The sequence below is a fragment of the Dendrobates tinctorius genome, unplaced genomic scaffold, assembly GCF_039654945.1.
Source record: "Dendrobates tinctorius isolate UK_male_01 unplaced genomic scaffold, ASM3965494v1 ptg000064l, whole genome shotgun sequence".
Taxonomy (NCBI): Eukaryota; Metazoa; Chordata; class Amphibia; order Anura; family Dendrobatidae; genus Dendrobates; species Dendrobates tinctorius.
The window spans coordinates 5,140,385-5,166,803 of record NW_027361732.1 but is presented as its reverse complement, the minus strand read 5'-3'; the positions used below and the strand labels follow the sequence as shown (position 1 = coordinate 5,166,803).

Sequence of the window (26,419 nt, the reverse complement as noted above, 5' to 3'; positions counted from 1 at the left end):
AGTGGGCATCCACAGAGAGCAAATTCCCTGTGTTTTGCCTTACCCATGGAGACTTCTCCTGAAAATAAAAACATAGGGGGAAGCTCCGTCACTGAGTGAACATTCACGTAGATCACTTACCAGTGCAGCAAATAGGTACTGGAGTATGAGGGGGATTTCTCAGCCGATGCTACCGTCTGTCTGGAGGAGCTCTTACGGCTGGGTTGGTCACTCAGTTTGGCATGCTCCTTACTGTCCCGTGATTTCTGCATGACGTGCTGATGTTCCTCTAAGGGCGGCGGCAATGGTTGTCGCTGCTGCTGCTCTTCTTGTTCGCTCTCCATCATTACGTGCAATAATGTGGCCAGAAGCATGGAACCCCCCTTGGACCCTGCTTAAATACCCCTCCTCCGGTCAGCAGACATGCCGTGCCCCCCCCAATTGGTCTCCCCTCCCCCCCAGCTGGCACAGCTATCGCCGAGTCAACGTTTACCGGGCGCTTGTTCCGATGGGTGCCGCCATTTTGGTTTCTTCGCGCCTGCGCAGTGGCGCCGCTGACCGGAAGTGCCCGCGGCTCCGCCCATGAAGACACCGCGGCCCCGCAGACACTTCCTGTGTATCAGGGAGCAATGCGGGACACCCGGGCATCCTCCTGCAGCGCCTCCAGGTCCCGGACACCACTCGGTCGTGCTGCCAACACCGACCCTAGCCACCGTGCCTCTGGAGCAGGGAGACCCAGGGGCCATACTTACCGGCAGCGGCTTTTTCTCCACGGAGGCGGACATCCTCCGGACTCTGCTCCCTGCTGCCGTGCAGCCCAGCAAGGACCACCGTGGCGTCTCCAGGAGCTGCGCACCTGGCCGAGGTAGGAGACCCCCCCCGAAACCTGTGTCGGCCGGCCTGGGATCCATTTGGACTTCCATCTGTAGGATCCAGTCCCCTCAGGAATAGGAAACCAACTGATGCATGGGAGAGGTGCCGCCCTTTTTGTCTGTAGGTTTCCTGTTCCTGACGGGCGGATCCCCTCTCTCGTCGTGGTGCTGTCATGGGAGTCCGAATAAATTTAACATTTTTGCTACCAAGGTAAATGCTATGTCTGGTGTAAAACTCACGGTGCTAGCAGGGATGTCAGAGGTCACCGTAGTTCAGCCTGGCTGGGAATGGAGCCTCAGTGACCGGATGTAACCTCTGACGCCACCACCGGTCTCTCTGAGGCTGCGCTCGCAGTTCAGTCACCAGTGGTTTTCAGCCTGGACAGTCGCATCTTGACACCGTCCAGGTTGAAAACGGTTTATCCCTCAGACATGGATTACAGCGTGGGACAGAATGAAGGACCAGTATGGTATATTGTTTTTTTTAATTTCACTTTTATTTCAGGAGAATGAGGGCTTCGCTGGAATTAGGCGTTTAAATAAAAATGGAAAACTGTGTTTAGTCTTATTTAAAATAAAGGACTTTATTCTGGCTGTATCTTTATTTACCATACAACTATAGAATTAGTAATGGATATGTCTTATAGACTCTTCCCATTACTAATCCGTGGGCTTGATGTCATCAGACAATACAAAGGTGACATCAACCCCAAAAATATGAACCCCACCGCTACAGGACAAGTGGGAAGAGCCGGGCAAAGTGCCTTTTCTGTGCAGCTGCGGGATGCTATTTTTAGGCTGGGGGGGGCAATATCCCTGGCTCCTTACCTTACCAGCCTGAGAATACCAGGCCCCTGCTGTCTGCTTTAGCAAGGTTGGTTGTCAAAAATGAGGGGGACACCACACTTTTTTTTTTTAATAATTTAAAAACAGCATAGGGACCCCTCTATTCTTGATTACTAGCCTTGCTGAAGCTGACAGCTGAGAGTTGCAGCCCCCAGCTGTGAGTTGTGCCTGGCTGGTTAGCAAAAATACAGGGGAACCCACTTTTTTTTTTTTTTTTTATTTATTTACAGCGCAGGAGCGGCTGATGAATTACTCCCATCTGCCACTCCTGCTCTCACTGTAATTAGCGGTAGCAGGTGTTTGATGATGGGATCAGTAGTCCGATCAGCTGACACTAGCGACCGGAGGTGAGCTTTATACCTCCGATCACAGCTAAGCGCTCACGCTGTCTTTTGACAGCGTGGGAATTGCGGCTCTCTGATCGGCAGTGAAGATTTCCCTGCCGATCAAAAGCGGTGTTTGCCGCGCTGTCATGTGCATGGCGTTCGTGCAGCAGAACCTGAATAGTAACACGGACTTCCTGGTGAAGTCAGTGTTGAGCGTCCGTGCATTTCACATATTGCGGATTTTAAACATGCATTGCAGGTCAGTTTATACAGAGTAAAAAAGAACAGTTAATAAAAAAAAAAAAAAAAGCACATTGGACATCAGATTTTTATGAATCGCATCCACTTTGTAGAACTGTAAGATGCTGTCTTTTTGACTTAGGGAAATACATAGTGTGAAAAACTCATCGTAATAACGACCTTATTATTCCGGTGTTTTCGATTGCAAGAATAGTGGAATAGTGTGGAAGCTGAATATAATGTAACATAAAGACAGTGTGAACAGAGCCTTATTGAAACCCTTATGTGATCACATTTCAGCTGTAATTTATTGTCTCTATTAGACTAGGTTCACACAAGTGTATGCAAAATTGTCCATTTTATGTTTATGAAAAAACTGTCAACTTTTCATCTATCGGTATGCAGTCCCCATGTCCGTTTTGTATATTCATGTGGCATCTTTTTTTTACATGAACAATTTAATAAAGACAAAAAGTAGTTTCTGTTCTTCATAATTGTAATGTTTCAGTGAATAATGCGTGACATACGGATGGTAACCTGCATGTGATCCGTTTTTCAAACCCCTATTGACTTACAATGAGCAACATCTGGAATACGGATCAAAGTAGTACATGCTGCGATTTTTTACATGTAGACCATTGGTCCGTGTGTAAACTAGCACATTAACTTGTATTGGTCCTTGTGCTGTCCGACCAGTTTTGCACACAGATGTTTAATTTGTTCATCTGAATGAGAACTTACTGCCACAGTTTCCCATTTGAGTGCAGGGCTAGTAACCTGAATCATCACTATCGGCATTGTGGCAGTAATATCTCTGCATGAAGCTTCCCATTTACGGCTGCGCTATTCCGCAGATTGTACTTGGGCCTCTTTTTGGACCCTTTGTGTCATCTCACTGTAAACTGATCGAAAAAAAATCAGACTGAAATCAATTGGTTATTAACAGAAGCTTGTCTCTGTACTTTTCTGGGAAAAAACACGGAACAAATTTAAAAGAAAATGCCGGCATAACCAATGCATTATTACTAAGGTTAAGTTATGCAAAAGCACCGCTCCAGCAGATTTTTTTTTTGCAAAGCTGGAGTGGTGCTTCTAATCTAAGCTCCCTGACCCTAATGTTATAACTTGCCCCCTACCCCACTCTCTTCACCTATCAGTGCTGCTCCTGTCGGTCTTCTCCAGTTTGTGACCTACTGGATCACTACAGTGTTTGCTGGGTGAGCTGAAGGTCACTTTTCAATGTAAGTCTAAGAGAACTTAGTTCTGGCACTCACGGACTTACATTGAGAGCTTGTGACCATTATCTCCGACTTCCGATCACTTAAGCTGCAGTCACAAGTTGGCGCCGTGAGACCAGAGCGGTGCCAATAAAAATTGAAGATGGCAGCGGGTAAGTATAATACTATGGTCAGGGACTTTAGATTAGGTGTACCACTCCAGCATGGAAAATAAATATCCTGAAGTGGTGCTTTACAAAATAAAGCACAAATACAGGATACATATACACATGCAATAATTTCTAGTGAATGTATTGTAATTAGTGGACTGCACAAGTAGCAATGGCCTAGAGGTGAAAAGAACCTTGACAACAAGACATGTTAATTCACCGACCACAAGCGATATTGGACATTTACTCCTAGTGCCACCACTGACCACTCTACATGTTAATCCGACCCCATAAACCTCTCAGTACTATGTATATGCTTGAACAAATTGTTCAGTGCATAGTAGTATCATGTGAGAAATGTACAGAATAATTGTTTGGCTGTTGTATTTTATTTATTTGGGGCCTAATTATTTACCTGATCTAATGCGCTTTTCATTTTCAAGTAATTACAAATGGTAGTTTCTCCGTTAATCTAGAGTTAGGGTCCTGTTTCACTTAGCGACGCACCAGCGATCCCAACGATACGACCTGGTAAGGATCGCTAGTGCCTCGCTAAATGGTCACTAGTAAGCTACAAAAAATGCAGATCTCACAGCGACGTAGCGACGATCCGTATAATGACCTCGGCGGTCGTTGGGACCTTGTCACACAGCAGCTTTTCTGACGATTCCCACCTGCGTCCCTGAGTTCTGCGTCGCCAACGAGGTCGCTCGTCGGCATCAAACAGCGATGCGCGCTGACCAGCGGGACGCCAACGATGAAAAAATGGCCCAGGACATTCGAGCACGATCAGCGATATTCAGCAGGGGGGGGCCAGTCGCTGCTGCGTGTCACACAAAACGAGATCGCTGGCGAGATCACTGTTGCGTCACAAAATCAGTGATGCTTCAGCGATCTCACTAGCGATCTCGCTATGTGAGACGGGGGCTTTAGATGTAATTAGTATTTTCACCCAGGCGTTGGAAGTTTTGTGCGATGGGCTGAACTTCGCTTATTGCTCAGTGGCCTATTTTACTTAAAACCTCCTCTTTTGCACGGAAAATGTCTCTATTAAATCTTCTCTTGGCCCTGTCCTTATTGCTAAAAACTGACAAAGTAAAACAGTTACCTGCAAAATGTATTTTCTCCGGTAATGTATTTGCTTGCAGTTTGAACTGCTTCCGTCTTCATGTAAAGGAAATCCGCTCTCTGTTGTAGTAAACTATTGTTGGGTTTAAATAGCAGCCAATCTAAACAAGCAGTGCCGCAGTTTAAAGTATGAGGGTGGGACAGAGAATCAGCTATGTGGATTTCCCTAAATGTACCTTGCCTTAAAGTGCATCCTTATACAAATTGTTGAAGCTGGTAACAGACAGGTAGTAAAATACCAAAATGAGACCGCTACAATGGATCAAATAATGATAATAAGGGTTGGATTAATCAAAGCTTTTTACACCAATATTCTGGAATAAGCAGCTTTGAAAAGTCCCATCATTTTGATCCAACTCGAGGCTGTGCTAAAATACGGCAACTTTTGGCACTCACGCCATTTTTACTTAGCTCTGGGTAGAGATGGGGCGGGAGGTGGGTGTGCCAATCGCCGCTTGTCAAATTCATGACGAGTGGCAGCATTCGCTAAACCACAAATCTTATTCTTGCAGAGACTGGAGTAGGATTTGAGACATGCTGCACATACAGCTGTACTCCACTTGTCCAGCGCTCCTACTTCATGCAGACCACCCATAGCCTTTATTTAATGCATAGTGAAATGGACATGGACAAGTTAAACAACATTTGCGACCAAAAAAAAAAAATCTTTAAAAATATTCAACAAGTGACACAAATAACTGTAATAAGTAGTGTAAGTGTGATTAAACACTAGTACAGTGCGTGGTGTAATTAGGCTGAATAACTACATAGTAGAACAACAATAAAATGCAGAGTGCACTAAATAAGTAATACGAAAAAACAGTTCTTAATAAGGTATCAAAGTGCAGGAAAGAAATATAATGCCTAAAAACATAGCTGCCAGCACTATGGTAGAAATATCGCCATATCAGATTATAGGCGATATAAGGAGTATAAATAATGTAAAGCCTCCATGGTGTGTGTCCTCCACCTCACCCTCCAACATGCGTTTCGCAAACGCTTCCTCTGGGAGTGAAATATACCTGCACAACTAATGGCTACTAGGATGTGTATATTTAAAGGCAAAATTATGAAGCGGAAATGACTTACCGTGTCCATTCTGCATTTTTTTTTGCAGGAGAAACTTTGTTTACCACATCACATTCTAGAAGAAAAGGGCCTGGTGAAAGTGAGCGCCACCGTTCAAGCACTGGTAGATGTCACCACAACCAAGCAAGCCTTATTTCTATGAAACGACTGCATCTTGTTTCATCTGACTAGAAGATCACGTTTTCTAATGGCTCTCCAAGAAGAAAAATGGTGGAAAAATCTATGTCGTCTTGGAATCTCCTCTAACGAGATATAAAGCAGCAGCCAATCACATTCCACAAAGAGGGAGCAAAAAGCAAAATTTGCACAGAAAGGTTAAAGTCTACACAAACTGTATATATTCAGCCCCTTCTTACTACATATCAGTAAATGCCTTTACTTCTATCACAGTAAATGACTGGAACAGAACAGCAAACACCGTTCTGTGCACTGATTACAGGTGTTCAGAGGAACAGGACGTCTTTGCTGGATCTGTCCACTTCAGGTCAAGTTGCACTGTATTTATTTCTATAGCGCTAGCCATTATTTGTAACCCCAAACACTAACTGCTGCTTCTATTCTGAACATTTGGAACGAAAAGTCCAGACATGATGTACATTTTGTTAAAATGTCTTAGCGCTCACTGGATTGTTATGTAACGTAATACTAAAGTATAAAATGTAATAGTAGGAACGGATTGTCCTAAATAATTAGCATACTCCTGAATAGGAATTGTACGCAAGTCCCTGTCTCGGACGCATCACCAGAACAGCGCCTAACATTAAACAGGTAGATGCAACTAGACAACTCATTGTAAAATATTGTATTTTGATTTTTTACTGCTTTTGATTTAAACATTAAAGTGCACTTCACCTGCTGATGGATGCTCAGCGACTAGAGTAATGAGCACAATGATTAGAAACATTAAATTAGTCTACAGATAAGCCGGTCTCCAAGTTACATCAGTGATGGCTGACTGTCAGGATCTACAGTCACTTCATTTTAGGTCTACATTTCCTGAATAGCACAATTGGACTATACAGCTAACATAAGAAAAAAAAAAAAACTTACATATGAAAGGTAGGCTCACCAAACCCTGACTGATGCACTAGCAGGATGCCGCAGACCTCCACTGATAAAGGCTTAGGGCAGCACAGGTGCAACCCACTGATGAAGACAGCCAGTATCCAAAGGAAAAAGAGCTGGCTGCCTAGTGGGAAAAATGCACACAGATAAGGCTTGCATAGGACATCAGTCACACAGTGCGGTGCAAAGTGTCTGAGCAGCCTATTGATCACGCCCATAGTATTAGCAGGCGGGCTGCTTAGCACTATATACATGCATCACACAGAAAAACCAAGCCAACATAAAGAGGCCCGGTTGCACCTGTGCTGCCCTAAGCCTTTATCAGTGGAGGTCTGCTGCATCCTGCTAGTGCATCAATCAGGGTTTGGTGAGTCTACCTTTCATGTGCAAGTTTTTTTTAAACTTTGTCTTATGTTAGCTGTTCAGATTTAGGCTATGTGCACACGTAACGGAACTCTCGCGGAAATTACTGTGAGAATTCCGGAATTCCATTCCGCGGGAAAATCGCATTTTAAATTCCCACGATTTTCCTGCGGAAAAACTACCATTTGGCAAGCGTAATTAGCTTGCAAAATGCTAGCGTTCTCCAAGCGATCTGTAGCATAGCTTGGAGAACTGATTGACAGGTTGGTCACACTCGTCAAACATAGTGTTTGACGAGTGTGACCAACTTTTTACTACTGAGGCCACCTATGCAGCATCAGTAGTAAAAGATAGAATGTAAAAAAAAAAAAAAAAAAAAAAAAATACTGTTATTCTTACCTTCCGACGTCCCGCGCATCCGTTCCCAGTAATCCTTTGCGAAAATGCCAGAAATGACGTCCGGTCTCACGGGATCGCGACGTCTCGCGGCAATTCGCGATGGCGTCGCGCGAATGACCGTGGGACATCGCGGGCATTTTCGCAAAGGATTACTGGGAACGAGAACGTGGAGAGAGGCGGGAAGGCTGCGGGGGACGTCAGAAGGTAAGAGTAACAATATTTTTTATTTTATAATTCTATTTTTTACAGGGATATGGTACTCAAAGCCCGGAGGACAGTCTCCTCTCCTCCGGACCGTGGGTACCATCCACAATTGTTCTGCTTACTTTCCGCATGTTGGGCACAGCCACATGCGGGAAGTAAGCGGAACAATACATTCCTATGGGTGGGGGATCGCCGCGATTCCGCAAAATAATGAGCATGCTGCGTTTTTTACCGCAAAGCAATTCTGCCGCGGTAAAAACCGCAGCATTAGCACAGCATTGCGGAATCCCATAGGAATGCATGGGATGCTTATTTTTCGCGTTTTTGCGGCAAAATCGCGCGGTTAAAACCGCCGCGGAAATGCGAAAAAAACGCCACGTGTGAACTCAGCCTAAGTGTTAGGGACTCGCAAAATCTGAGGACCCTTTGATGTTAAGGTTGTGAGCTTATCTGCTTTGGCCAAAATAGTAACTAATACCCCATTTTTATATATTTTTTTTTTTTAATCTTTTTGCACTTTTTATCATTTTTGCAGGATGCAGCCGGGCCTCTTTATGTTGGCTTGGATTTTCTGTGTGATGCACCACACTGCTCTGTGTGACTGAGGTCGTATGCAAGCCTTATCTGTGTGCATTTTTCCCACTAGGCAGCCAGCTCCACTTTTTTTCTTTTGGTTACTGGCTGTCTTCATCAGTGGGTTGCACCTGTGCTGCCCTAAGCCTTTATCAATCAAGGTCTGCTGCATCCTGCTAGTGCATCAGTCAGGGTTTGGGGAGTCTACCTTTCAATTGGACTATACCCCAACTTTAGCTGGTAGTGTTACAGTAGTCATGCAAGCCTGGCCAATACCAAACACTTAGGTTACTTATGTCACTAGCAAAAACTGACATTTAGTGTAGTATCTGCAAAACTTATTACTGTTATTCATGTGCCAAATAGGAGCGGCTGGGCCTTTATTGTAACAGTATGACTGCAGTGTTATACCACATTAGGTCACACAATTACAGTATCTAGAGCAGTGTTCCCCAACTCCAGTCCTCAAGAGCCCCCAACAGGTCAGGCTTTCAGGATATCTTTAGTATCACCCAGGTGGTGGAGTTATTGCCTTTGCAGGTGAGCAGATCTCACCTGTGCAATTTTAAGGGAAATCCTGAAAACCTGACCTGTTGGTGGCTCTTGAGGACTGGAGTTGGGGAACACTGATCTAGAGGCTTCTACAGTATAAGTGTTAGTAAAACTAAAGGGCTAGTCTCATCTTAAGTTGTAAAATTAGCAACGTCTAAAAAACGACAAAAAATTAGCAATTTACTAGGTATTAAAAATTCTCTCCATTCTCAAAAATGAGGGCTTTCTAATTTCCTTGTTCATTGCACTTTGGATTACCGAACATTTGTAGCGTTTATAAGCTTTTCCAATAGAGCCTCCGAGCACTGCTCTGAAGCTGGAGTACAAGGCTCGCTACCAATCCGACCAGCTTCAGTGTCGCTACTCTCCTCTGATTTTGCAGAAGGAAGGCTGACTCTCTTCGTTTGGACCAGAGGCTCCAAATGGTCAAATAAAAATTTTAAAAAAACCCACAATGGTCACTGAAATAATTTGAAACTGACAAAAGTAATCTTTAATGAAAATCAGACATTGCTTGTGAATTGTGATTCAACAAAAAAAAAAAAAAATATAGGTGCCCCGAGAAAAGATTGAAAATGTATCTGTATATTTGTAAAAACATCTGTATTTCGGGCCTACCTAATTAACAGTTCCCTAAAGGGCCTTTCTCACATAGCAAGATCGCTAGCGATCTCGCGAAACCGTCACCGATTTTGTGACGCAACAGCGATCTCGACAGTGATCTCGCTATGTGTGACATGTACCTGCGACCGCCCCCCCCGCCCCCCGCTGGATAAAACTGATCATGCTCAAATCTCCCAGGCCATTTTCTGATCGTTGGCATACCGCTGGCCGGCATGCATCGCTGTGTTCGGCGCCGACTAGCGACGTCGCAGAACTCATGGACGCAGGCGGAAGTAGTCAGAATCGCTGTGGTGTGACAAGAGCTACCCCCGATGGATCGCCAGTTCGTTGCCGTGTCGCTGGTGAGATCTGCCTGCCTGTTTGGCAGCTCACTAGCGACCATTTAGCGATGCACCAGCGATCCTGACTGGGTCTTATCGTTGTTGGGATCGCTGGTGCATCACTAAATGTAATGGGACCTTAAGACAGTGGTAATTAAGGCTTATCCTAATCAGTGAGAAAGGTATAAGACACTAGCGCTCAAAAATGGGAATAGGGTTAGTTGGATGCTGCCGATAGCTAAAATGGGTCGTGTGACAAGCCTTTTGGTAATAAATAGCTGTATAATCGAATATTATCCTGCTAGACAGCTAAGGAGGGGAATATAAGGCGAGCATAGACTTGATACATACATAAAATAGAATAAAATAGGAATGCATGTTGGAATATATAATAAAATATTAACAAAGAATTATGAATAAATGTTTGCTTAAGACCTAGAATTGTGATCAAGAAGCCAATTGTGCCACTTAGAGTGAGGTAGATGATTGTATTAATGTATTCTGGTAACAAACACCTGCAGTGAGCACCGACACCTGGCACTCCTATAATCAGCTATTTTCTCCGACATACGCCAGATGTAAACACTTTTGAGTATAGCTGTAATTTGCTGCTCTGTTTAAAGTGAAGCAGCCACAGCCCATTACCGCAGAATAGTTCCTATTAAAAGAATAGTAACTGTTCTGCAGCATCTGGCAGCGGCGACTACACACTGAACAGAGACGCAAATTACAGCTCCATTCAAAGTGTTTATATCCTGCACCCCCACACCAATCTGATATTGGTGATTTATCCTATACTAGAGGTCATTAATATTTTGTGGTTGGTTTCCTAAGCAAAGAGTTCAACAAATTGAAAAAGTATAGGTCATTTAAGGGGATCACCCGACACAGGATTTGGCAAAAACATATAAATCTTTATTTGGACACAGATAACAAACAGAGTTTAAAAACATTAAAAATCGTCACTCATGTGACATCCACAAACAAAGGCTCATAATAGAGCCACACCTCCCTGGCTATGCACTCCTAATAAAACATAATATGTTGTCTAAATCAGTGTAGTATATAAATAGCACACCACATGTGATCACAATATAAATATATAGAAGACAGTGCACTCCAAATGGATAATATACTCATAGAACAATTGTATAAATATACAGGCATGAGAACAACACCCTGGAACCCTGAAATGAAATGCAGTTGTAGCATGTGTGGAAAAAAGCATATAATCATGCAAAGGATATCCAATGTTATGAATATCAGATATAGCGACAAAAGGTGTCACAAAAGCAAAGAGTTCAGCGCTTACAAGTTTTTACCAATAGAGCTTGTTAGCGGGTCTCTGAAGTTGGCCGAATCTCTGGATCTAGCTAGCTTCATTGCCATTGTGCCCCTGCGATGCTGCATGGACTGAGTTTAGGCCAGCTGCATGTCGACGTCACAATCAAGCAAGCAATGCGTACTACTTTTTATCAACACTAATGCTCCGGATAGGTGATAAGTTGCGATGTGCCAACCCCTTTATTTTATTATGTAACTTATCAGTTTGCACCAATCAATGTAAATAGTTCACATGTATTAAGAACATGCTGAGAATAAAAACGAACACTAAACCTAGAGATGATGGATTAAAGAAATGATAGGTAAAGGAGACCTAAAACTACTAGTTTCTTGTATAAATCTTGCAGTGAACCCACAGGTTCATTTCCTGCTGATCGGGTCTGTTTTCGGCTTGTGAATGGCTGACAGGATGGGGATAAGTAGAGAGGAAAGGAGCTTAATCTTTGTATCCTACCGGAGACAATAAAATGAAAACGGGAACCATGGCTTTCTGTGACACAGAAAACATTACTTTATACATTTGTCAATTTTAATTGTGATATAAGCCAAAATAGGATGAAAGCAAAGTAGCACTTATGTTTAAGGTGCATATACAGTAGTAGATCATCGTGAACAAGGCATTATTTCCAGGTAACCATCCAATGTAAATCAGGCTGCCAATCACCCGATGAACGAGCAAAACAATCATCGTTCTCAGCAATGTATTGTACTGAATAAAGTGGAGCTTTGTTGCTGAGAACATGGACAAACTATATGTACAGAATGATCTATTATATTGATCATTCTGTGCACATTGGAAACACACAGACTATTAAATTACCTCCAATTGGAAATCATTTAACCAAATTGCCATTGTCTAACACCACAACTCACCAGTGTAAACCAGCACTTAGTTTTCCTATAAAACAGTACTCAACAAGCAGGCTCTTACCTCCCTGTCTGCCACTCCAGCTATAGATTAAACCAAAAGGTAAAAATTCACTACCCATAATTAGGTTAATAACTATAAATTGGGAACACGAATGTACTGAGCCTGGAGACAAATATGGCCATAGGATATGGATTGATTATATTTAAGCTGTATTGAGTCACGGCCTTTTCAGATGTCGTTTTTTTCTTTAGTTCAGCTAGGAACACACATCAATTATGAATGTAATTATAGATGAAAAGAAGCTGCTTGTTCAGTCTCTAGAAAATCACAATCAAGTAGCACATGCGTCACATTCAGGATGTGGAGATAAAAATGGCACTGGTTGCATAACGGTCATGTTGCAGTTTCCTAAATATTGGGAAACAGACCATAGGAAACTTGTTCTAAGGAAAGGACAGGGATCCTACAGTTTGTATCCCATTAGCCATAATGTATGTTACAGTAGCAATGTGTAATTTTATCACAAGAAAACTCCAATAACCTCATTTTCTTATACACAAATACAAATCCACTGTATAAATTAAAAGTAGATTAGAAGAATTTGTAATTAAGGAAGTTATCCACTACTTGGACAACTCCTTGTTATACCTCACGCTGGCCCTGTTAAATAAAAAAAAGCCTATACTCCCCTTCCGTGTCGGCACAGTTCTCGTGGTGTCAGCACTCGCTCTTCCCGGGGCTCTCGAGCGGTTGTTGTGACACATGACCCCGGCACCCAGCCAGCGCTGACATCACTGTCCCCACCTTTGGACAAATTGAACATGAAGAGGAAGTCTGGGCCGCAACTAATCTCTGTCTTGCGCTTCATGTTCGATTTGTCCAAAGGCGGGGACAGTGCCACCAGCGCTAATTGGCTGCCCAGCACCAGGACCACAAGTGCCGACACCGGCACGGGAGGGGAGTATAAGGTTTTTTTTTTTTTATTATTATTTTATCGGGGTCAAGCGTGGGGTATGGGAAGAGGTTGTTCTGGCAGTGTACAATCCCTTTAAGTCGAGTCCAGTGTATGTAATGGAGTCCATTCTTATATTGCAGACAATAGTAAAAGAACCCCACATTATGTTTCACATGCTTTTAACTGTGTAGCTTTCTAGGAGAAAAGCACAATGTGGTTTGTAGATTGTGGAAGCACAGGGAGTCAGTGACAGAGCACAAGGTATCTGAATGTAGAAGAGGGTGGGGGGACGCATTGACCCACAGTGCATTAGAGATTGTACTTGTAGCCAGAGGGATATGCATTTCACTGTACATTCCCACTAGTAGTACAGAGGGTCCACAGAAAGTCTATTAAACGATTTTGGGGAAGGGATAAAAGGAAGGAATTATGAAAATCATAAGTTACAGAAGCAACCGACACAGCTGCATGTTTTCTGTGTGTTTCTGCTATATTAATCTAAGCCCGGGATTCCTTATTTATTGCTTTGTAACATACTTAATAACCTGCACTATAGGAAATTACAACTAATATCTGTATGTATAAACGTCATTAGTAAACATACGTAAGGAAACCATTGGCAGCTAATATTTGGTTTGCTATGAACTGTACACTACGTTGCAGTAACTCCACTTTCAAGTAATTTCTTTCTTGGACAGTACAATGTCATCCTACAGGAGAAGAAAAAAGTCAATTTACTTGGAGAGTGGAAACGCTGCCAGGCACGAAGTGAAAATAACCCGATGAAACAAGAAAATCAATATGTTTGAACTCTGAATGTTTGGAACATTGTGAACCATTGTGGAGGTTGAATGTAAAGACATAGAATAATGATGGCTGTAAAAAAAAAAAAAAAAAAAAAAAAAGTGCAGTTATCAAACATTATTTTTTTACATGTATATATGACCAAAGCTTTGTAATGATTTTTGTGAGATGCCGCTTCTGAACAATAAATAAGCTCATGTCTTATGTTGTGGTGTTGTCCCAGCTTTTCCTTCCATATTGCCAATAAACAGGCAGCGGTACTTATAGATGTTTAGTGTACAAGCTCAAAATAAGAATTGTCAGGCCATGGCCTTCCCCCCCCCCCCCCAAAAAAGAAAAAATTAGGATCTTGGATATCCAACCTCCGGCAGTTCTAAGTAGAAAGTATGTCTGCTTGGCTCAGTTTACATTTGCAGTATTATGTCTTGCATTTCCCAAAAGATAATGACCAGCTCGTATACTTAAGCCACTTGTTTTGCCTGGGAAACATTGAGCTGTAAACAGCTCCAACTGTATTAAAAACACATCACACAACTGCATACTTACATGTATAACTGTCAGACATATGTAAATGTCTACTCTAAAAATTATGTAAACAATTTTTTGGGTTGGACGTTGGAAGGGTTAAAAGTTTATTAGCAGTTTCTGATTCTTTTAGGGACCACATCACATTCAAAGTGACTTTGAGGGGCCTATTTCACAGAAAATACCCAAAAGTGACATTCTAAAAACGGCACCCCTTGAAGGCCTCAAAACCACATTCAATAAGTTTAGCTCCAAATTTTTTTAGTTAACAGGAGAAATTGCACAACAAATTTTGAGGTCCATTTTCTCCTGAGTACATCGATACGCCATGTGTGCTCAGAAACTCTTCTGTGGGCTCACGGCAGGGCTCGGAAGGGAAGGAGCGTTAATTGATTTTTGGAGTGCAAAATTGTCTGGAATACACAGTGGGTATGGAAAGTATTCAGACCCCTTTAAATTTTTCACTCTTTAATTGCAGCCATTTGGTAAATTCAAAAAAGTTAATTTTTTCCCTCATTAACAAGGGCATAACTACCACGGTCGCAGCTGCAACGGGGGCATATGTGGAGTCGGGAAGGATTCTCTCTTTCCACCTCGTGGGATTTCCTGCTCCCAGAACAGCAGTATGCCCTTTTATAGGATGAACCCAAAAGACGTATGTCTCCCTTCAAAGCTAACTATGAAAGAGACTTGCCTTTAGCACTCAAGGCAGTAGCTTATTTGAGAGCTCTGTTCCAAACAGAAAAATTACTAGCCCAATCCAAGCATAGCTGTTCCTTTGGCTAAGACCGGTTGCAGAGAATGAAGCAACATATGCTGGATCTGGGTCCAGAAATAGGAGGACTCTATAACCGGAGTTAGCCTGCGACAAAATGTGAAGTGGTAGGCCGACGATACAAGGTGCGGTCACGCTGCCGGAGTGACGAGGTACAAGTCAGAAGGTCTAAGCCAGAGGCCCACAGCCAGAGGCAAAAAGGCAAAGCCACAATGCCAGAGGTACTACGAAGCACAGAGGAACTATGAAGTACAGAGGCACTATGAGGCACAGATGCAATGTGATGCACAGAGGCACTGTGAAGCACTTTGATGCAATAGGATCCATAGAGGCACTACGAAACACTTTGATGCAATGTGAAGTACAGAGGCACAGACAGGCTATGGCCATGCTTGAAGCTACCAAACAAGAGACCAGGATGACAGTTACATCCAAGAGAGCATTCTATCAGAATTCAGGATAAAACTCCACTCTGAATAGTACATCTCAATTGTCAGACTGACCCCACGTGAAGGAGCGATTTAATGAGCAACAGCTGGAGGGCAGTCTTCAAGGAAACAATGCGCTGCATTAACACCATGTGTCCTATGGAAGGAGTAGTTAAGTTGCAAAGAACAGTGAAACACTTGTTTATTAAACCAAAAAATGGAAAACATGCTTCACAAAAGTCACTCTGAAGCCCAATCATAAGGCTCTGTGCAGACATGACATGCAACTACCTGAAGTCAAACATATAGCCTTACTATAGCCTAGAGGTCCAAGGACTAGCTGCGTATGTGTGAAATCAAACCTCAGCACGAGGCTCTAGGCCCAGCTTCGGCACAAAGGCATGAGACTAGCATCAGCCCAGAGGCCTAGGCCATCTACACAACATTCCACCATGCACTTACCTGTGCTGGCTCCATACCTGCTAGAAAAAACGGGGAGCTGGTAATGCCAAGAGCCCACCATGGAGGGAAGCAGCGACACATCAGAAATGCTGCATTACCTGCAGATGATGCACAGGCTGGGTGTTGGCTGAGGGAACTCTCTCAAAGAAGTGTCAGCCACGGACCGCTTGACAGCTCAAAGCCCAACACCGTGCGGCCCTCCAAAGAAATGCCACCCCACACCATTACTGACCCACTGCCAAACTGGTTATGCTGAAGGATGTTGCAGACAGCAGATCGCTCTCCACGGCGTCTCCAGACTCTGTTACGTCTGTCACATCTGCGCAGTGTGAACCTGCTTCCATTTATGAAGAGCACAGGGCGCCAGTGGAGAATTTGCCAATCCTGGTGTTCTGTGGCAAAAGCCAAGCGTCCTGCACGGTGTTGGGCTGTGAACACAACCCCCTTCTGTGGATGTCGGGCCCTCAGACCATCCTCATGGAGCTGGTTTCTAACCGTTTGTGCAGACACATGCACACTTGTGGCCTGCTGGAGGTCATTTTGCAGGGCTCTGGCAGTGCTCCTCCTGTTCCTCCTTGCACAAAGGCTGAGGTAGCAGTCCTGCTGCTGGGTTGTTGCCATCCTATGGCCCCCTCCACGTCTCCTGGTGTACTGGCCTGTCTCCTGGTAGCGCCTCCAGCCTCTGACTCTACGCTGACAGACACAGCAAACCTTCTTGCCATAGCTCTCATTGATGTGCCATCCTGGATGAGCTGCACTACCTGAGCCACTTGTGTGGATTGTAGAGTCCATCTCATGCTACCTACCTGAGCCACTTGTGTGGGTTGTAGAGTCCGTCTCATGCTACCACAAGTGTGAAAGCACAACCGACATTCAAAAGTGACCAAAACATCAGCCAGAAAGCATTGGTACGGAGATGTGGTCTGTGGTCCCCACCTGCAGAACCACTCCTTTATTGAGGGTGTCTTGATAATTGCCAATAATTTCCATCTGTTGTCTATTCCATTTGCACAACAGCATGTGAAATTCATTGTCAATCAGTGTTGCTTCCTAAGTGGACAGTTTGATTTCACAGAAGTTTGATTTACTTGGAGTTATATTCTGTTGTTCAAGTGTTCCCTTTATTTTTTTGAGTAGTGTAATTATTTTTGCATCACTTTATTCTGCTAGCTATAATTTTTTTTATTTTTCCGCTGATACTGTGTGGCAGCTCGTTTTTTTGCGGTACCATGTTTATTTATATCCGTCTTTTTGATCGCATGTTATTGCGCTTTTTCCAAGCGGTATGATACCGCTTGGAACAAGTATAATTTGCTATTTTTGTGTGGTTTTTTTTTACGGCGTTTACTGAAGGTGTTAACTAGGGTGACTTTTATAGATGGAATTTCTACGGACGCGGCAATACGAGACGTGTATTTTTTTTGTTTATTTTTTACATAATGTGTAATTTTAGGGGAATTTTTAAGGGAGTTTTTTATTTTTTAATATTTAAAAAAATTTTTTTTTTACCTTGTCCCTTTATAGGACTTACACTTTCGGTATAATACATTACAATGCTCCAGCATTCTAATGTATTATACCTATGCTAAAAGCTGCTGACACCATGCTGTGAGCATGGTCTCAGCAGCTTTCCGTAGCTGAATGACACCTCCAGGTCATAATGGCACCTGAGGCAGAGGGCGCCCCCTACCCTCTGCCTCCCCCCCGAACGCTGCAATCGCGGGGGCGCCGCTCCTGGCTGTCAGTGCAGGAAGCTCAGCCACTGCAGCGCTGAGCTCCTGCACTGATCGGGCAGGAGGCTGAAATTTCAGCCTCTCCTGCCCGATCGCTGCTGTGTTTGGTCAGTCAGATTGACTGACCAGTCACAGCGCTTCGGGTGCAGGGACCGACCCCTGCCTGACAGCTGTCATAGACAGCTGTTGACACTGAACTCTCACTGCGTGTTTACACGCAGTGGCAGTTCAAAGGCATGACGTGCATAGTCTGTCCTGGTGTGGTAACTTACAACAGCCCATGAAGGACTGTGCACGTCCATGGACCTTAAGGGGTTAAGAAGCTTTTTGTGCATAATTTCAGGGCATCTATTTAGTGTGCAGAATTATTATGCAACTAAATGAAAAAGTTATATTTTCCCCATCTCAATTATTTATTTTCATCTGTTAATGCTAGAATACCTAAACCAAAAAGTGTACAAAAATACATTTCTAACAAGTTAAAACACAATCAATATGGACCCCCTTCTTTTTGATAACAGCCATAATCCTTCCATCCACGGAGTCTGCCAGTTTCTTAATCTCTTGATGATCAACTTTTTGGGCAGCACCAAGCACAGCCTCCCTGACACTGATCAGAGGTGTACTGTTCTTCTTCACCATAAATCTCTTGTTTAAGAAGGGCCCACAAGTTTTAAATAGGGATTACTTCATGTGGGAAAGGGGCTATGTCATTAGTCTTTTATCTTTAAGGCCTTTACTTCAATGTAAGCAGAGATGAGAATAAATGGAGAATTGTCCTGCATAAAAATCATGGTTTTCATGAAAGATGCAGATTTTTTTTCTTGTACCTCTGCTTGAAGAAAGTGTCTTCTAAAAACTGCCAGTAGCTCTGTGGGAGTTTATTTGGAGTCCATTTTCAGTCTGCAAAGGTCCAAGTAGCTCATTGTTAATTCCAGCCCACAACAGTGCCCACCTCCACCTTGCTGATGAAGAGTCAAAGTGGATTTCTGCACCGATTACTGGTCCTGCCATGAGCCCATCCATCTGATCTGTCAAGAGTAAATCTCATCAGTTCATGAAGCCTTTGAAAAACCGGACTCCAGATATTTGTTGGCCAGATCTTGACGTTTCCCCTTCTGTGTCTTCCCCAGTGGTGGTCGGGTTTCAGCCTTCCTTACCTCGGCCATATCTCTGAACACATTGTACTTCTGGGCCTCCAGGGAGGTTGCAGTTCTGGAACACGACATTACTGGGGGGATAATTGATTCCTGGTCGCTTCATGTTTGATTCTTCTAAATCTTTGGCAGTTGTGTGTCTATTTCGTAACACTTTTTTTGCAGTCTTGTTGACTAACAATATTTGACTTTTGAGAGTCAGTTAAATCTTTTTTAGCCAATTTTTTCCTGAGGAAAACAAGCTGCCTAATAATTCTACACTCCTTGATAAATGGTGTTTTGTCCTTAGGCCTCACCATGCCTCATTACACAAACACACATCACCTGATCTGCTTCACCCAATAACCATTCAAGTTTATACAGCCTGGAGTTAGAAAATCTACATAAAAATTATGATTTTGTCAAAATGCTCACTGGCATAATTGTGCACACAGTGTAAGAATAAACTGCAGGTGAAAAGTATTAGAATGATGTGACTTCTGTACTGAAATTAGGCTACCGGGAGAAAACGACCCTCAGTCACCTATCACAGCACTGTACGTATGCCCCGACCCTTTGACTGACAGCCGACTTTGTGCTACTTTTTAAGCAAGCGTGGGCAAAGATTTCCAATTCTTGGTTTGCTATTCTGATAGCCCCTACCCAAAAAGACTGTCATAAATTCAATAGAGTATTAATTTACGATTGTGCATATTTATGCAATCATGTTATTTTTCCCGTCTCCCATGACGGCACACATGAGAGCGGATCCACCCAGTCAGGACAGGAACCCTACTGAAGATAAAAGGGCGGTACCTCTCCCTCGCTTCAGTTGGGTTTCCTGTCCTGACAGGGACCCATGTACTGAAGACGTACCTGCCCCTCTCTCATGCCGGCGTGGAAGAACAGGCAGGGTCCTGGGCGCCGTGCGTCGGGGGAGGGAAGCGCCGTCCGCGGGTCCCCCGGGGTCTCAGCGTCCGAGCGGGCGCAGGAGCAGCACGGCCTGGGGTCCTGGGGCTCTGCTGTGGCTGCCGCGCCGCCCTCTCCCCCTCTGCCGCATCCAGGAGCGTCAGGGAACGGCCACTTCCGGGTCACACGCAGGGCACGCTGGGAGGGGGCGTGCCTGCGTGACGTCGGGAGGCGGCGCCGGCAATCCAAGATGGCGGCGCCCATAGCAAATAACGCCGGCCGGCGAAAGGAGATCCCGGCGGCATGGCGGGGGGGGGGTTGTGGGGTAACTGGAGGAGGCGGAGAGTGCAGTGGATCCCCCTTACAAAAGGGGGATGACCACAGAAGACGCACTCATGCCCAAGACTTCATGATGGAAGTGGGGCAAGACGAGCAGCGTCAGCAGCAAGACCTCTCGCCAGATGCCAGGCCGAGCCGCCAACATACCAGGAGCAGTCGCTCGAGTGGTGGGAGCGGCAGTCGTAAACGCGACTGGCATGACTCTGAGACGTCCAGGAGGAACGTCACGAGTGCATCTGAGGAGCCTCCGAGATCGGTACCCGATTGACAGCGGTGGTGAGTGATCTACGTGAATGTCACCCTTATGGTAACGGGGTTCCATTTTCTCTGTTTGATCACTAGGGGTCGAGGAAGGCCAGCAGCAAAACCAAAAATAGAGAATGCGCCCTATGTAAACACCCGCTGGCAGATCAGTGGCAGAAAGACCTCTGCGCTGACTGTATAAATAAAACTATACAGGAGGAGACCCCTGATTTGGTGACTAGCCTTAAACAGTTAATTCAACAGGAGGTGAAAGGTTCCCTAAAGGCAGCCCTTAAAAAGAAAGATAAAAGATCGTAGAAGAAGCTCCGATTCAGAGGCCTCGCCAAGGCAGAAGGGGCGGGATAGATCCTTGTCCCCCTCCACCTCCTCTTCCTCTACTCAGTCCTCAGAATCCTCCTCGGACAGCGATATAGGCGGCCGTCCATGTTTCCCAACAGAGGATGTGGAAACACTGGTCAGAGCGATTAGGGCTACAATGGGCCTTAAAGAGGAAAAAGCTCCCAAATCATTAGAGGATGTAATGTTTGGAGGACTGGAGAAAAAACGAAAACGTACCTTCCCTGTAAATGATAAAATAAAAGCGCTAATTGACAGGGAATGGAAAAAAACGGAGAGGTCAGGGGGCTTACCTTCCGCATCAAAGAGGAGGTACCCTTTTGAGCAGAAGGATTCAGAAGCCTGGGAAAAAGTCCCAAAAATTGATGGGGCCGTAGCCAGATCCTCAAAAAAGGTATCCCTACCATTAGAGGACTCTGGCGTGTTGAAAGACCCGCTTGACAAAAAAGCAGACGGTTGAAACCAGCGATAGCTGGTACCTGTACCGCTCGTGCCCTCATGGTCTGGCTGCAACAAATAGAGGAACAGATCAAGGATAGAGTTCCTAGGGACGAAATTCTGGCTAATTTGACACTGGTGCACGGAGCAGCGGCTTTCCTAGCAGATTCCTCTGCAGACTCCGCAAGATTGACAGCTAGGGCAGCAAGCCTGTCAAACGCGGCAAGACGAGCCCTGTGGCTTAAAGGGTGTTCCGGAGATTTACCATCAAAGCATAGGTTATGTTCCATTCCATGCGATGGCCAATTCCTCTTCGGGAAAAAACTAAAAGATTTTGGAACATGCGGGGGATAGGAAGAAAAGCTTTCCCCGATTTCCGGGAGAACCTAAAAAGCAGCCCTTTCGGAGGAGATTTAACAGGGGTCGTCCCCCAGTAGATAGAAAAAGCTGGGACTTTAAAGAAAGAAGAGGATTGGGCTATATGTTTAAAGGGCCCTCCACTTCCTCCAAAAAATCTCCCCAATGACATTGGGCCGGAGGTAGGGGGAAGGCTTTCTCTCTTCCTTTCCGCCTGGGCAAATATCTCCCCCAGTACATGGGTCCTAAATATAATCAAGGACGGCTTAAAAATAAAATTCATCCGTCCGCCCAGGCATACCTTCATAGTGACACCCAGAAGGAAAGCCCAAGAGCAACAGCTGGCCCTGGAGACGGAAGTCTTGGGACTAGTGAAAAAACAAGTCCTACAGGAAGTCCCAGTGCAAGAAGAAGGAAGGGTGTTCTACTCCCCCCTTTTCTTAATACAAAAACCAGATGGCTCTTGGAGAACCATTGTCAACCTGAGGAGACTCAGTGGGTAGACAATTGCTCCTTCAAAATGGAGTCAATCAACACGGCCACAAAGATCCTGTTCCAGCATTGCCTCATGGCAGTGATAGACTTAAAAGCTGCCTACTATCACATCCCAATTCATCGGGAGTATCAAAAATATTTGAGAGTAGCGCTCTATGTCAGGGGCAGGTGAAACACTACCAGTATGCAGCCCTTCCATTTGGCCTGTCTACAGCCCCCAGAGTATTCACCAAAGTGATGGCCGAAGTAATGTCTTTTCTGCGTTCCAGGGACATAGTGATTGTCCCATACCTAGACGACTTTCTGGTAATAGGGAGGTCGGAGTCCCACTGCACACATCAAGTGAAGGAAGTGATAGCAATTCTAATAGGACTAGGATGGATAGTAAACATCCCCAAGTCAAGGATAACCCCAGTAAAACAGCAATCCTTCCTAGGGTTGATATTGGACTCCGTGCAACAATGCTGCCTCCTACCAGAGAGCAAAGTGACCAAGATAAGGGGCCTAGCTCGCACAGCAATACAAAGGCCAAATATGACACTGAGGAACGCAATGTCCCTCTTAGGCTCGTTGACATCATGCATACCCGCAGTAGCATGGGCGCAGTACCACTTAAGGCAACTACAGTGGGAAGTTCTGTCAGCACAGAAACAATTAAAAGGGCATTTAGAAGGCAAACTATGTCTCTCAGTGGCTGTAAGAGATTCCCTGCTCTGGTGGACTGTAGAAAAGAATCTAACAGCCGGTGTCCCGTGGCAAAAACCAGTTGAAGACATCATTACAACAGATGCGAGTGCCACAGGATGGGGAGCACACCTGAGATCCCACTCAATACAGGGGACCTGGTCCTCGCTACAAAGGGATCACTGTTCAAATGTAAAAGAACTATGGGCAGTGGAAAAAGCCGTGAAACATTTCCTTCCCATACTTCGGGGGCGCCACACCCGGGTCATGACGGACAATCAAGCAGTAGTAGCCTACATCAATCACCAGGGGGAAACGAGATCTCGGGGCCTCATGCAAATATCAGATCTGTTATCCATCTCAGCACTGCACATAAAGGGGGCAGAAAATATACAGGCAGACTTCCTGAGTCGCAGGCACGTAAGACAAGGGGAATGATCCCTAAACCCCCAAGTCTTCCAACAAATAGTTCAGGCCTGGGGCAAACCAGAAATAGACCTGTTCGCTACCGCACACAACCGGAAGGTCAGGAAGTTCTGCTCACTAAACCCAAGGGAAAACCCCTTCGCAGTAGATGCCCTACAAATACCCTGGAAGTTCATCCTGGCCTATGCATTTCCCCCGATAACAATGATCCCAGTCGTGGTCAGGAAAATCAGGGAGGATCGAGCGAGAATAATTCTTATAGCTCCGTTTTGGCCGAGAAGGCCTTGGTTCTCCCTTCTGAGGCTTATGTCAGTGACAGATCCATGGATACTACCAGAGATTCCAGACCTGCTCTCCCAGGGACCAGTGGTCCACTCTCAGGTGAAGGGCTTCCATCTAGCAGCCTGGAATTTGAGAGGGCGCTACTGAGTCGCCAGGGATTCTCTCCAGGGTTAGTCTCCACCCTTTTGAAAAGTAGGAAACCTATAACATCCCAAATCTACGGTAGAACGTGGAAAAAGTTCCTAGACTTCCTGGGGGAACCCTTGGGGGATGTAGTGCCAGTGGGACCTATCCTAGAGTTCTTACAGTCGGGGCTACAACTGGGGTTAGCCACTAACACACTCAAAGTTCAAGTCTCAGCTTTGGGGGCCCTATATAACTGCAACTTAGCAGCCAATAGGTGGGTGTCCCGATTCATAAAGTCCTGTGGCAGGTCAAGGCCGGTCATTATCCCAAAGATACCACCCTGGGACCTCAACCTAGTCTTAGAGGCCTTAACCAAAGACCCCTTTGAACCACTACTAGAACTGTCACCAAAGCTACTTACACTTAAAATTGTCTTACTGGTAGCCTTAACATCAGCCCAAAGAGTCAGCGACCTTCAAGCTCTGTCTATATGTCCTCCATATACACAGATCTTGGATGACCGAGTGGTTCTAAGACCAGACCCGGCCTATCTCCCCAAGGTAGTCCAAAAGTTTCATAGGACTCAGGAGATCTCCTTGCCATCGTTCTGTAACAATCCTAGAAACCCTGGGGAGCAAAAGTTCCATACATTAGATGTAAGAAGAGCCATATTACAATATATGTCAGTAACTAGTCAGTGGAGGAAAGATCAGTCCCTTTTTGTAGCCTTTCAGAGTAGTAGAAAAGGGCACAGGGTAGCTAAGAGTACCATTGCCAGATGGATCAGGGAGGCCATTATGTTATCCTACTCCGCAAGTGGCGCTCCGGTTCCAGAAGGCATCAAGGCTCACTCCACCAGAGCCGTGGCTACCTCCTGGGCAGAGAAGGCTGAGGTATCAATTGAACAAATTTGTAAAGCCGCTACTTGGTCCTCACCTTCCACCTTTTTTAAGCACTACCGACTTGATCTGTCTTCCTCTACTGACCTAACCTTTGGTAGAAGGGTGCTGCAAGCGGTGGTCCCTCCCTAAGGTGTCTTATTCTACAAAAGTCTCTCATGTGTGCCGTCATGGGAGACGGGAAAACACCAATGTTACTTACCGGTAGCCGGTTTTTCCGGAGCCCATGACGGCACCTGTATATTCCCCCCCTTTTCACTCCTTTGGTATGCACTATAGTTTGGGTGTTTTTTTAGTTAGATATAATGTGGTGATAGTTTTACCATGTGTACTAACCCGGGGGTGGCCTCTCGTGCTCTGTAAACCAACTGAAGCGAGGGAGAGGTACCGCCCTTTTATCTTCAGTAGGGTTCCTGTCCTGACTGGGCGGATCCCCTCTCTCATGTGTGCCATCATGGGCTCCGGAAAAACCGGCTACCGGTAAGTAACCTTGGTGTTTTCCACTCGCAAAGGTTTCAGTTTATTTTTCAATTGAATTGTACAGATTATGGGTGACATTAAAAGGTAGACTTTATGCTGTTAAACATTTCTCATAGAAACATTTAGCATATGAAAAAAAAAAACCAAAACAAACGCATGTACATGCACCCATCCTAAAACACAATTACACTACATTGTCCAGATCAGCCCTGAGAACAGCATGTGTAGCTCAGAGAAGATTGTCTGGCATTGTATAGTTAAAATGAAACCATGACCTCCGATATATATTTATAGGATTACTGGTAAATCTCAGCAGTTTCTTGTTTCATGCCCTAAAGTGATATATAATAGGTTGCACCTAACTTTAAAGTATAGACTTTTACTAAGTGGCCTGAGGCCTAAACTCCAACGTGCATTTACTTTCACACAAATGCTCATAGTTTCCATGCATCAACTACTAAGTGGATTTATCAAAATTGCAGCTATGAATAGTTAACAACGTAATGAAAAGTTATACCGTTTTCCAATAGGATTACTATATCTGCTTTTTGTCATTCAGTAGGATTTGTCATTCCTCATCGTAGTGGATAGAAATCTATGCTGTTGATGTGAGACAAGTACACTGGAATGGGCCGAGCCTGTGTCCAGCACATACCAGGACAGATTTATATCTACGCGACTCCTACTGACTGCAAGCAAAGAGCATGAGAAATTATCAGAAATCTTGCACAACTGTATGACCGTTCATTACACAAATGAAAACATTTGATACAGTTGGAAAGGCTTTTAAAAGCACCACTCCAGCGTTTTTGGGTTGTTGTTTTCTCAGCACTGGAGTGGCGCTTTAAATGTAAGTCCCCTGTCATATACATATATACATACACACACCTACACACGGTCATATACTCACCCTTCACAGTTTTTCGACACCACTCCAGCGGTGCCATCTTTTGGCCAGGAGTCAAAAGCTACTTTACATGCGCTTAATGCAAGGCTATGAGAGCAAGAATGATGTACACATACACGTGTATTGAAAAGTGACCTCTGCGCTGCTTCAAGAAACACTGGATTAGCCAACAGGTCACTTTTCGCCAGAGACCAAAAGGAGCGACGCGGGAATAGGATGAAGGCGGCGGCAGGCGAGTATGAGACAGAGGACTAATATTTAAAGCTCCACTCCAGTGGTGAAAATTATGAAAAAAAAAAACAAACCAAAACACCACATTGAAGTGGTGTTTTAAGTTTACCACTTCCGCAACTGGACCAACAGTTATCTAGTAGTTTTCCCTTATCCCGTGAATGGGGGATAAATGGTTATAACCAGAATCCTCTATAGTTTAACAGTCCATCCTAATATGAGAAAAAAAAACAATGCCCCGATTCA

At 44.6% G+C, this 26,419-nt stretch overlaps 1 protein-coding gene and 1 long non-coding RNA gene across 7 annotated transcripts in view; one reads left to right on the top strand and one right to left on the bottom strand.

Annotated features, from left to right (window-relative positions):
* LRCH1 (leucine rich repeats and calponin homology domain containing 1) overlaps positions 1-6,737 on the top strand; it is a 323,294-nt gene extending 316,557 nt beyond the window's left edge. For all 4 annotated transcript variants that reach the window (XM_073580257.1, XM_073580255.1, XM_073580256.1 and 1 more), the window contains one exon: positions 5,896-6,737. In XM_073580257.1, the coding sequence (XP_073436358.1) occupies positions 5,896-6,009 (114 nt within the window). In that variant the 3' untranslated portion in view covers positions 6,010-6,737. The remainder of the gene's footprint in view (positions 1-5,895) is intronic.
* Positions 1-7,118, bottom strand: part of LOC141094446 (uncharacterized) — a 64,910-nt gene extending 57,792 nt beyond the window's left edge. For all 3 annotated transcript variants that reach the window (XR_012233076.1, XR_012233075.1, XR_012233077.1), the window contains exons 1-2: positions 6,918-7,118; positions 5,868-6,109 (exon numbers count right to left, since the gene is read on the bottom strand). This is a non-coding gene — a long non-coding RNA (uncharacterized lncRNA). The remainder of the gene's footprint in view (positions 1-5,867; positions 6,110-6,917) is intronic.
* Positions 7,119-26,419: the final 19,301 nt, after the last annotated feature.